The following is a 12,918-nucleotide window of genomic DNA, read 5'->3' as shown; positions in this document are numbered from 1 at the left end:
ACCTCCACATCTACCCTGGAGCATCTCTCTCTTGGCAGCAGGACAACACAAGAAGCTTGTGGGTGAAAGAGCAGGAAGACATTTGCTGGAACCACATTCTGAGCTGGATGTGGAGTAGCCCTCTCCTTACCTTCACCTGTTTTCGCTCCCAGGTGCCACTCTTTACTGCATCATTCTCAGAAAAGGCTGCGGACGAGAGGAGATCAAGGCAAACACTCAGGAGCCACTCAGAGGCCCCGCGCATGCTACCAGGCACCTCAGTGGCCAAAAAGCCACCTCAGCGGCTGCCAGGACAATTCTGGGTTGCATCAACAGGACCACAGTGTCTGGGTTGAAAGTCATAGTGGTGCCACTCTACTCTGTCTGGGGCAGACCCCACCTGGCCCTGTGCCCAATTCTGAACAATTCAAGAAAGATATTGACAAGCTGGAACTTGTCTAGAGATGGGTGACCAAAGAGATCCAATTTCCAGAAACTACCAAGCCTTATAGGCAGCTGTGGATGTTTGGTTCGGAGAAAAGAAGCCTCAGAGGGATGGGATGACAGCTATCCTCATAAAGCATTGCAACTCTGTGGTCAACGTCCGACAGACACTGACCACAGAACTGCCCTGAAGGTGCTACATATGCCCAGTACAGTATTTTCTCTAGGAATCTCTAGGTCATTCAGTGTGATTTTTTGGTTAAAGTTGACCATAGAGTTGCACTGGAGGACCTAGATATTCCTAGAGAGAACATATCAATCAAATCCATGAATCCATCCCTACCATTTACTTCCAAAGTGGGCCCTTTCCCCTTCCCTCCTCTGCCCTAAACCCCAATGCTACTCCTCCTCCTCCTCCTTTTCCTCACCGGCTGTATTCAGATCTTCTTCCAGCCCTGCTTTCTTCTTTCGCCTTCTATTCCTCTTATCAAGGGTTGTTCTCTTGAAGAAGGAACCATTCCTGTAACAAAAGTAAAACACGAAATGGGCCTTTTCAAACCAGACTCTCGTGTCACCCATGTAACCTTCTCTTCTTCAGGGCTAAACACATTCAGCTCCTTCAGCCCAGCTTGGTGGTTTCCAGACTCCACCGTTTTGGTCTGCCTCCTCTGGACATGCTCCATCTTCTCAACATCCTTTTTGAACAGTGGAGCCCAGAACTGGAGACAGCATTTTTCAAAGTGAGGCCTGACTAAAGCGGGATGGAGTGGTTTCACATCCCTTGCAAACCCTTCTTGAGCACCTGCACATGACGCTGGAACATGCCCAGAGCTCTCCACCCAGAAATTGTCCTCCACATTGACCCCCAAATTACCATCCACAAAAGAAAGCCATCTTCTCTCACGGAAGTCGTAAGATAAATGGCAGTTAGCCTTTGTAGAATGTTGACTCTTGTCACCTATGGCAGCAATGATAGAATCATGGAATGATAGAATCATCGACCAATGGGGAAATGGCCAGTGGAGCACAGGGCAGATGTGGGAATGGAGAGTGGTTACAAAGGAGGAAGGGAGGTCTGGCTGGCAGGAGAACGCCAGTCCTGTCCAGCCGAGACCCTTCTCCATTCGCTGGTTCTGCCACACAGCCGCACTGGACCCTTCTTCTCCATTTTGGGTTCATTCTTGGGAGATTCTCTGAAGATGCCAGGCACAGATGCTGGTGAAACATCAGGAAGAAACTCTTCTAGAACATGGCCACATAGCCCGGAAAGCCCACAAAAAACTAAGTTCCTCAAAAGCCCTCCTAGATCCTCTGGACTTCAACAACTATAGACTGGTATCAAATCTCCCTTTTCAGGGCAAGGGGATGGAGAGAGCAGTCTTGGATGATACTAATTCTCTAGAACCATTTCAAACTGGCTTCAGAGCAGGATACGGAGTTGAGAGTGCTATGGTCAGTGCCTTAGTGGGTGATCTTCACTGGAGCATTGACGGGGGAGTGTGTCCCTGCTGGTGCCCTTGGATCTCTCCGCAGCATTTGATACCATCGACGACCATGGTTTCCGACTGGAGCGCCTGAGGGGGGATTTGGGGATCTGAGGCACTACGCTTCAATGGTTCCAGTCCTATATCTCAGGCAGGTTCCAGATGGTGGGGCTTGGGGATATCTGCTCCTCAAAAACGGAGCTGTAATATGCCATACCACCAGGTGCAATTCTAACCTTAGTGACGCAGTGCTTAAATGCCTGTACTGCAGCCACTCCCTCACAAACCGCAAGGTTTCGAGCTCAATACCAGCCAGGGCTCAGGCTCAACTCAGGCTTGCATCCTTCCGAGGAGGTCGCTAAAATGTTGGGGGGAATTAACTTACTTAAGTTGTATGATGCGGAATATAAATGTAGCTGCTGTTGCTATCGCTATCCACAATGCTATTCAACATCTACCTGAAACTGATGGGAGAGATCATCTGGAGGCATGGGGCGGGATGCTATCAGTATGCTGATGGCACCCAATTTCTCTATGCTTTAAGACACAGCTTCATCTACAGATAGTGTGTCTCCTCTGAATGAATGCCTGGAGGATGTCATGGGCTGGATGAGGAAAAACAAACTGAAGCTGAATCCAAGCAAGACAGAGGTGTTATAGAGAGGAGGAGGAGAGAGGAGATCTACACTAGAGGCGGAGTTGATGGAGCACACTGCCAGAAATTGGCGAAACATCAGGGGATTTAACATTGGTGTTTTCCGGAGGATTTTTTTTAGGAGGAAGCCCACAGTCCTGTTCCAGTAATCTCCTAAGACTTTTCAGTATGGACACTGACGGAACCACTGCAGTCACCTGCAACACTTGTGGGATGTTTGTCTTCTTTCCTACAGAAGTGGAGAACTTCACATGCACCAAGTGCAAGTTGGTAGCCCTCTTGGAGGAGAAAGTCCAGAGTAGCTACACTTCAGCCTATTAGGGAGCAAGAGGATTTCCTGAACACAACGGAACTAACCATCTTGGATGAGTACCACGCAGAGGAAGTTGCGGGGGCGGAGAAGGTGACTTCCCATACACAGGAGGCAGACAGCGGGAGGAATGTCTCACAGAGAAGTAGGCCAAGAAGGGATGGTTCTGGGAGCTTGCAGCTAGAGAATCGATTTGAAGCTCTTTCCCTTATCAAGGAGGACGGAGAAGAGCAGCATGGACAGACTTCGGGGCCAGAGCAGGCAAGCCTGAGAGTCCTACCCGAGGGAACAGTCGCTGCTAAGCCTCGGAGGAGGCGTGTAGTCGTAATGGGGGACTCCTTGCTGAGGAGTACAGAAGCAGTGATTTGTAGGCCTGACAAGATGTCTCGAGAGGTGTGTTGTCTCCCCGGGTCAAAGATCCGTGACGTGACAGAGAGGCTGACAAGACTGGTCAAGCCTACTGACCAATACCCCTTCCTTTTGGTCCACGTGGGAACCAATGACACTGCAAGACACAGCCTTCAGAACATCAAAAGGGATTACGAGGCGCTTGGTAGGAAGCTTATTTCCTGATTGACCTCACATTCTCCCTGGATTCTCTTCTGATTGTCCTCAGCATCATATGAAAAGCAGCTGAGAATTTGTCCCTAAGCCCTGGATGGCACTGCATTGTTCCCAGTTTAAACTTCCATGTGATAACGTGCTAGGATTCTATGATTCTATGACCTTCGAGTCCCTGGGATCAAACTCACACAACTTTGTTGCTGTCAATGGCTGCAGTGTCACTGTGACACCAGGGCTCCCTCACAAGGCCACAAATGGGCAGGCCAGACTGTGTTGCGTGGCTTTGGCCGGCCACATCGCCATTGAGGGTGAGTAGGCTAGAGGCCAAGCTGAGCCTCCAGGTGCCAGGACTGCCAGCAGTGTTGTCTGCTCTGCATGTGCGAATCTGGGGCAAGAGGGTCCTGTGGCCCTGAGATGTTAGAATCCTAGCGTTGGAAGAGACCTCAAGGGTCATCCAACCCACCCCCCTTGTGCTGTGCAAGAACACAGAATCAAAGCACCAGCAAAAGATGGCCATTCAGCCTCTGTTTAAAAACCTCCAAAGAAGGGGACTCCATCACCCTCCAAGGCTGTGTCCTCCAATGTCCAACAGCTTTGACCACCCTCTGTTTAAAAACCTCCAAAGAAGGAGCCTCCGTCGCCCTCCAAGGCTGTGTCCTCCAATGTCCAACAGCTCTGACCATCAGGAAGTTCCCCCTGAGATTTCGGTGGAATAATTTCTCCTGTAGTTTGTATCTGTTGCTCCTTGTCCTTGTCTCTGGAGCTGTGGAAGTTTAGATATTTAAACATGACGATCATGTCCCCTCTAGACCTTCTTGTCATCAGGCTAAACACATGGATGGACTCTAGCTAGCATGGCGCAGGGATGCTGGGAGTCACAGTCTTCCTCTGAGGCATGGATAGCTGGGGCGTTCACTTCAGAACAGAATGGAAAGGCACTCAGGGAGGAAAAAATGCCCTCTATAATAGTAAATAGTAGAAGGATTGGGGGGAGGAGGTCAGTGGAAACAGAAGATCCGTCTGGGCAATGACTTCCTCCCTCCTGGTAGGCTATAGGTATGAGCAACATGGCCCCTGAGAGACGTTCCTTCTATGCCATTTGATCCATGGTGGGTTCTCCCCACATCTGTGTGACTCTAGGGCCAGAACACAAACACATGTAGGAATACTCTGAACTTAGTTACTGTGATACACTTATCAATCAGGTAGCCTTGTCTTAGAACAAGAACTGTTTTAATGCAAATTTATTACAATCTTGTCAGAGGATATGTAACGAAACAACAACAACAACAACAACAACAACAACAATAATAATAATAATAATATCTTATTTATATCCCGCCCCTTTGAGGTCAATCGGGGAGGCTAACAATAATAAAATACAATACAATATATATCAAAATCTACTTCCTTCCCCTCTTAAAATGTTATTGAATCAATTATAATTAAAACCAACAAATTAAAACAACATAACACATACACACCATTACAAAACAGACAAAAACAAAACAGCAAACTGTGGCAGCATTCCACTCAAATTTCCAGAGAGGACCTTAGGGACTCAAATGAGAAGAGGGTTCCTGAGGCTGTGATTATCTATCCAGGAAAGGCCTGCCGGAAGAGATCCGTCTTGACAGACTTTTTAAAGCTGTCTAAAGATGTCAGTTGATGGATCTCGTCCGGCAGGTCGTTCCATAATCTGGGGGCGACAACAGAAAAAGTCCTCTGGGAGGTAGCCGAAAGCCTATATCATTGAGGCTGCAGCAAATTCCTCCCAGAGGACCGGAGTGTGCGGGGAGGATTATATGGGAGGAGGCGGTCCCTGAGATAGTTTGGACCCAAGCCATTTAGGGCTTTAAAGGTGATAACCAACACCTTGTACTGGGCCTGGAAACTAATAGGCAGCCAGTGGAGGGACTTTAATACCGGAGTAATATGGTCCCTCCTTGATGTTCCTGACACTACTCTGGCCGCCATATTCTGCACTAATTGCAGTTTCCGAATCAAGTACAAGGGTAGCCCCATGTAGAGCGCATTACAGAAATCTAGATGTGAGGTTACCAGCGCGTGTACAATAGTCTCGAGATCCCTTGCTTCCAGAAAAGGGCGCAGTGGGCGTATCAGCCGAAGCTGATAACAGGCGCTCCTGACTGTGGCATTTACCTGATTTGTCATCAGGAGCGACGAGTGAAAGAGCACCCCCAGACTGCGAACACAGTCACTGGAGGAGAGTGTGAGCCCATCCAGGACTGGGGATTGCAACCCAACTCTGGGTTTCGGGGCTGCTACCGTGAGCACCTCCGTCTTGTCCGCATTCAGTTTCAATCTGTTTTTCCTCATCCAGCCCATTACTGCTCGAAGACATTCATTGAGAGAAGAGACGCCATCAGAATTCGAGGCCGACGAACGAGACATGGAGAAATAGATCTGGGTGTCATCAGCATACTGATAACACCCAGCTCCATAACTCCGAATAATCTCATCCAGCGGCTTCATATAGATGTTAAATAACATCGGGGACAGTATAGCATCCTGTGGAACCCCACAGGTGAGCTCCCTTTTACTGGAGCAGCTGTCCCCGAGCAGCACCCACTGGGACCTGTCCAAGAGGAAGGACCGGAACCACTGCAATGCAGTGCCTCCGATACCTAACCCCCTCAGGCGGTCCAAGAGGATGCCATGATCTATGGTGTCAAAAGCCGCTGAGAGGTCTAGGAGCACCAACAGGGTCACACTACCCCTGTCGATGCTCAGACGCAGATCGTCGGTCAAGGCAACCATGGCAGTCTCAACCCCAAAGCCTGTCCTGAAGCCAGTTTGAAATGGGTCTAGATAATCGGTTTCATCCAAGACAGCTTGGAGTTGAAGAACAACCGCCCTCTCGATCACCTTGCTCAAAAATGGCAGTTAAGAGACTGGCCTGTAATTATTCATATCCAGGGGGTCAAGGGAAGGTTTTTTCAGAAGCGGCCTAACAGCCGCTTCCTTCAAACAAGATGGAATATGTCCTTCCCTGAAGGACGCATTGATGATATCCATAAGGAACTTCCTCAATGCATCCCCCCCCCACCGGACGGCCAGCCATGATGGGCAAGGGTCGAGAGGGCAAGTTGTTTTCCTCACCCTACCAAGGAGCTTGTTCACGTCATCAGTACTCACAGATTGCAGCTGATCCAGAATAACTTCATCGACGGAGTCGCTGGACACCTCGCCTATAGTTACTGTTGAAATATTGGCGTCTAAGTCGGCTCTTATCTGAGAGATTTTATCTACAAAGAAGTTATTAAATGCGTCGCAGCAGGCCGTCGTTGGGTTAAGTAAAGGATTTGGCGCAGGGGATACCTGCGCCAGTTCCCTCACCACCCTAAACAGCTCTGCTGGACGAGACTCTGCGGACGCAATACGTGCAGAGAAGGATCTCTTCGCTGCACGTATTGCCTCCCGATAGGACCAAAGAAAGTTCCTATGGCGAGTTCTGTCGGATAAGAGTCGAGTCTTCCGCCACTTGCGCTCTAGTCGTTGTCCAAGCCGCTTCATATTCCTAAGCTCTGGTGTATACCATGGCTTACAGTTTGAAGCGGAATGGCAAGGACGCTTGGGAGCGATCGTGTCAATAGCCCTGGGAAGAGCGGTGTTCCAAGTATTAACCAAGGCATCAACAGGATCACCGGCATTCCCAACCATTAAACCCTCTAAGGCTTTCTGGAATCGGATTGGTTCCATTAGCCTTCGAGGGCGGACCATTCTAATGGGCCCACCACCCCCGGAGGGGCGGATACAGGCTCTAAGTTCCATCTTGACCAGGAAATGATCCGTCCATGACAATGCGGAGGTACTAGTAACCTCCGCCCACGGATCTTTCTGCTCCGTACTAAAGACCGCATCGAGTGTATGACCTGCACAATGTGTGGGCCCAGCGACCAATTGGGATAGGCCCATGTTTGCCATGATCTCCATGAACTCCCGAGCCGCACCTGTTAAACTGGTCTCGAGAGGAATGCTGAAGTCTCCCAAAACTAAAAGTCTGGGGGATTCCAACAACAGCTCGGTTAGGGAGTCTGCTAGACAACGGGGTGGTCGGTAGACTAGCAGAATCCCCAAACTATCCCTGGTCCTCAGGCTAAGGTACATACACTCGAAGTGGACTGTATTCCAGACAGGTATCCTGGTCAAGGTGAGGTTGTTTTTGTAAACTAGAGCTACTCCGCCTCCCCGCCCACTTCCCCTCACCTGCTCACTGACAGAATACCCGGCTGGGAGGGCCTGCGCCCAAGTGACTGCGCTGTCCTCTCCCAGCCAGGTCTCTGTAAAGCAAGCCAGGTCGGCATCCTCATCCAAGAGGAGATCATGGATGACATGAGTCTTGTTCTTAACCGACCTGGCATTGCAGAGAAGCAGAGTGAGGTTCTGTGGAATGGTTGGTCTGCTCTCCAAAGCAATCTGGGAAACAGAGGGAACTGAAGGCGGGATAGCTATCAAACAGCGATCCCGTCTTCTTTTGTAACATTCGTTCGCTCTGTTCCAGCCATACCTCCCATTCCCCAGCACAACTCCAATAGGCGCCCCCACCTCATTCCCGACCTCAGGTAATACAGTGGAATTTGAAGCCACTTCTCAGGAATAAGGGGGGTGTAAGTAATAATGTAATTTTAATATTTACATAAACAAATATTTGAGTATAAATTAGTGTAGAGACACACAGGCAAAAGCAAGCCACCCCAAAGCCCATACACATGGATGGTATCTGCCAAGCATCAAGATATCTGCCATTCCTGAGAGTCTTTGGCGCACCTGAATGAGGGCCACAGCTTTGAGGGAGGGACCTCCAGTGAGTGCGGGGCAAAAAGGAGAGTGTAACCAGGTGGGGAGGACAGGGAGGCTTGATGGAGGAGAGGAGGAAGGACCAGATGAAGAGGAGTGTGTGGACGGGCTAACGGAAAGAGCCAGAAGATGGGAAGCAGCCGAAAAGGAACCAGGAGGGGGAGGAAGGGGCGAGGCCCCAGGTTACTTCTGCCAGTTCTTTAAGACTTTTTAACTCATACTTGTAATATGAATACTTTTAATGTTAAGAACTGGAGTTCATCTAGCCCTGGAGACTTGCATTCATTTTGGGTAGCCAGGTATTCCTCTACTACTTCTCTGCTTCTTCTGTGCTGCATTTCCTCTGTTGCGTCCTTTGCTCCATTTTGCGCTTTTGCTTTTCTGACTTTACCACGACACATGCTAGCTATTGGTCTGAATTCCTCTTTGGTGATTTCCCACCTTTTCTATTGGAAAGGTCAGGTGAGAGTTCTTTAGATAGCCATCCTGGTTACTTTAGAGGCCTGTAATTTTTTCCTTCTCGCTGGAACTGTTTGAAATTGTTCCTTCCGTATTTGGTCATCCGTTCCAGAAAGGCATCATTCAGTTCCTCGGTCTGTAGTAGAATTCCACAATAACATTCCTGTTGTTTCCCTCTCTGATTTTTTTATCCAGGAGCTCTCCACTTGCCTTCCAGGATTGAAGTCCTAGGTCTCTTCACATCCTTGACATATAATGCTGCTCCTCCTAACATTGAGTTTGGCCTATTTCTTTTTAAAAGGTGATACCTCTCTATTACTACATTCCAATCATGGGACTAATTCCATCAGGCTTCAATGAGGCCTATTATAACCTATTTGCTGAGCTGTGCTAGGAGTTCAAGTTCCCCTTATTTATCTCCCATGCTCCATGCCTTAGTTTAGAGACTAATGCAACATAGAACTTTCTCCTTAGCTGCCTGTGTAAAGGTTTTCTCTCCCGTTGTTGGATCCTTGCACTATTTGCCTTGTTCTCTCTATAACACTTTGACTGATATCTCTTGATGAACTGGCGTCCTCCAGAATACTGTCCCTGTTCCCCTCGTAACTCAGTTTAAAGTCCTCCTAACCGCATTTTTGAGACGGTTGGCACAAACATTTCTGGTAACCGGTGTGAGGTGCAACCCATCCCTTGCCAGAAATCCCTACGCCTGAAAGTGCAGGCCATGGTCCAGGGATCCAAATTGTTCTCCGTGGCATCATCTGCGGAGCCAGTTATTCCCTTCCCTATTTTGCTTTCCTTTCCTGGACCGTGCCCTTCAACGGATTATCTGTGCATCCAGCTTTTTTAGTTTCCTACCCAGAGCCTCACAATCCCTTCTGAAGGCTGTGCCTTGCAGTACCATTGGTTCCCACATGGACCAAAAGGAAGGGGTAATGGTCAGTAGGCTTGACAAGTCTTGTCAGCCTCTCTGTCACATCATGGATCCTCACCCCAGGGAGACAACACACTTCCAGAGATATCTTGTCAGGCCTGCAAACCACTGCTTCTGTACCCTTCAGAAAGGAGTCCACCACCACCGCCATTCACCCCCTTCCATGCTTGGCAATGGTCATTCCTTCTGCCGATTTTATCAAGGTCTCCTTCATATTCCCCAAAGATTGGACCTGCTGCTCTTCTCATCATAAAATCACAGAGTTGAAAGAAACCTCAGTGGCCACCAAGTCCAACTTCCTGCCATGCAGGAATACACACTCAATGCACCCCTGAGAAATGGCCATCCAGCCTCTGTTTAAAAACCTCCAAAGTAGGAGACTCCACCACATTCCCAGACAACAATTCCACATTCGAATAGCTTTTCTATCAGGGCATTCTTCCTAATGTCAAGGTAGAATCTGTTTTCCTGTAGTTTGTATCCATTGCACTGGGTCCTACTCTCTGGAACAGCAGAAAACAAACATCTTCAGTATGGCATCCTTTTAAACGGGGCTAGCATTTCACCTCGTAACTTTCTCTTCTCCAGGATAAACATACCCAGCTACCACAGTCGCTCCTCATAAGGCATGGTTTCCAGACCTTTCACATTTTGGTCATCATCTTCTGGACATCACTGATAAGGGAGAGAGCTTCAAATCAATTCTATAGCTGCAGGTTCACAAGCAGATCCCTGGTCTTGCTACTTCAGTGTGTCAAATTTCTGAAAGTGTTGACCTCCTGTGTATGAAAAATGTCCTCCTCTCCAGAAAATTCCCCTGTGTGTGCCCCATCCAGGACAGTCCATTCCTCTCTGCCCAGGAAACCTCTTGCTTCCTAATGTCCTGAAGCGTCCATACCCAGGCCTCCAGCTGCTGGACCTTCTCTTCCAACAGGGCTACCAACTTCAACTTGGAGCAGGCATAGCTAACTGTATCCTCTGACAGGAAGACAAGCATGGCACAGCAGTTCCAGCAGGTGTCTGCAGCAACTCTCTCGCTAATCGAAGCAGTAATGGACTATATGAGGAAAAACAAATTGAAACTAAATCCAGAGAAAACGGAGGTACTCACAGTAGGGGCCCCTAATCCAGGTATTGTGATACAACCACCGGTCCTGGATAGGGTCACACTCCCCTCTAAGCACTGTGTTCGCAGTCTGGGGGTCTTTCTTGACTCGTTGCTCCAGATGACAAATCAGGTAAATGCGACGGTCAGGAGTGCTTGTTATCAGCTTCGGCTGATACGCCAGCTGCGTCCGTTTCTGGATCCGGGGGACCTGGCAACTGTGGTACACACTCTGGTAACCTCACGACTCGACTTCTGCAATGTGCTCTACATGGGGCTACCCTTGTGCTTAGTTCGGAAACTTCAGCTAGTGCAGAATATGGCAGCCAGGCTGGTCACGGGAAAATCTAGAAGTGACCACATTACACCGGTCTTAAAATCACTCCACTGGCTGCCTATTGGTTTCCGGGTGCAATACAAGGTGTTGGTTATGACCTTTAAAACCGTACATGGCTTGGCTCCAACCTATTTACGGGACCGCCTCCTTCCATACAATCCACCCTGCACCCTTAGGTCCTTGGGGAAAAGTATTGCAACATATAAAGACCAGATTGGCTGCAACCACCCAGAAGACCTTTTCTTCTGCCGCTCCCAGACTATGGAATGGCCTGCCGGAGGAGATCCATCTTATTACTAGCTTAGACAGCTTTAAAAAGATGGTTCTCTTCCGGCAGGCCTTCCCCGAATAGCAATCCTGGCCACACACCTACCTAATATGTTTACCCCATCGACTGCCCTGTGCCTAATCCCTCATTGTTTATTTTAATTGGACTATCTTATGTTGGATTATTTTAATGTTTCATTGTTTAGTTCTGTTTTTGGGGAAGGGAGAGAAGGGGATACTGGGATTTGTACAGAGTTTTAATATGTAAGCCGCCTCAATTGTCTCTGATAGAGAGGCGGGATACAAATTTTAAAAATATATATTATTTATTATTATTTCTCTTTTTAATCATGCTTGGTAGTCTTAAGAACGCACTGAAGAGAACTCCCACAAGCTCCATGGACTGGGGCTGCAGGTGCAGATAGACAGAGAGAGTAGCTGCTAGCTCCTCCGTCCACCAAGTCTCTGCCTCACTTCCTCTCAGCAGAAGCCCTGCCTCCCTGAGACCTGGGAATACACCCAACAGAGTGCTATCACACCTCCTCGCAGCTCACAGAAACAATCAGCCTTGACGCAACAGACAAAAGCCCCCAAATTGCAGCAGAACAACAGACACTAAAGAACACACAAGCAAGCCTCCCTTGAGCTCAAACGAACAAACCAGCTTTTCCCCAACTGACCCTCACCAAAAGACTCTCTCAGTCTGGAGAGGTTTAACCCCACAGGACCCCAAACTCATCTTTTACTGCCTCTTTCATCACACACGGACAAAACAACCATGTTAGCTAAACCTATTTGCCAAGCTCTGTCACCAAGCTCCAGGGTCTGGGACTGCAACTAGTGGATGCTAGCTCCACCAAGACTTACTTCCTCTCAGCAGAAGCCCCATCTCCCTGAGAGGAGACGCTCAGGAAAGGGACCTTACCTGGCAGTGGAGATGCCATGATCACCTCCGCTCATCGGACACAAACAGTCAGCCTTGGGCCCCAGTGGACTAATCCACTCACACAGGCAAAAACCAGCTGCTCATAACCAACACACATGAATGGGACCTGCTATACCCAGATGTCTCTGTGCCCATCAATGCCACCTGAACAAGGGACAGCCCCTTCCCATGGCCACAGCCACAAGGAGGGAGATCCCCAGTGGCCTCTGAGGAGGATGAACTCTTCCTCCACCCCAAAACAATGTCTTTCAAGGAAGAGGAAGGAGGTGCAGCCTGCTGTTCCCCCTGGCCGGGCCTGGTCTTGGCTCCCAGAGGAGTCTTCAGGTGGCCGGAAGATCTCCAGGAAACCAAGAGGAGCTGGCAGTCTCAGAGATTCCCAAAAATCCTTCTGAAAGCGTGGGAGACAGTCTGCTTGGGAGGAAATGGAAGAGGGAATTTCCCATGTGCCCACTGTGGGAACAGCAGGTTGCACCTCCTTGTCCTGCCTCACAAGGTTTTCTTTGGCCTCATTCCCACTTGATTTGGTTTCCACTGATTTGGGTAAACCAATCCAAATTGACGAATCAGTTCAGCGGCAGTCAGAGCATATTTGCGCCAGGAGAGGCCGGGGGCA

The 12,918-nt window shown here is 49.0% G+C and overlaps 2 protein-coding genes across 2 annotated transcripts in view; both read right to left on the bottom strand.

The window, feature by feature from the left end:
* LOC149308465 (maestro heat-like repeat family member 5) overlaps positions 1–1,350 on the bottom strand; it is a 30,921-nt gene extending 29,571 nt beyond the window's left edge. Inside the window, exons 1-3 of the mRNA XM_089536881.1 lie at positions 1,298–1,350; positions 852–943; positions 131–186 (exon numbers count right to left, since the gene is read on the bottom strand). Of these exons, the coding sequence (XP_089393007.1) occupies positions 131–186; positions 852–943; positions 1,298–1,317 (168 nt within the window). The 5' untranslated portion in view covers positions 1,318–1,350. The remainder of the gene's footprint in view (positions 1–130; positions 187–851; positions 944–1,297) is intronic.
* Positions 1,351–1,898: 548 nt separating this feature from the next.
* LOC149308464 (uncharacterized) lies at positions 1,899–12,303 on the bottom strand. The gene is made up of 3 exons (XM_089536880.1): positions 12,285–12,303; positions 6,779–8,046; positions 1,899–1,997 (listed from the first exon to the last, which is right to left on the bottom strand). The coding sequence occupies exons 1-3, from the start codon at positions 12,301–12,303 to the stop codon at positions 1,899–1,901; spliced, it is 1,386 nt and encodes a 461-aa protein (XP_089393006.1).
* Between the last annotated feature and the right edge of the window lie 615 nt (positions 12,304–12,918).

This window comes from Sceloporus occidentalis, unplaced genomic scaffold (assembly GCF_023333645.1).
Source record: "Sceloporus occidentalis isolate IW3139 unplaced genomic scaffold, rSceOcc1.0.p SCAF_8, whole genome shotgun sequence".
Taxonomy (NCBI): domain Eukaryota; kingdom Metazoa; phylum Chordata; class Lepidosauria; order Squamata; family Phrynosomatidae; genus Sceloporus; species Sceloporus occidentalis.
Note: the sequence above shows the minus strand (reverse complement) of the source record. Positions and strands in the feature narration are given on the sequence as shown.

Bases quoted from the DNA above. Each gene is read 5' to 3' on its own strand.
- LOC149308464 (XM_089536880.1), bottom strand. The intron at 1,998-6,778 runs GTATCCCCTGCG...ATCCCCCCTCAG, and splicing joins TGGTGAGGGAACTGGCGCAG to GCGCTCCAGTCGGAAACCAT.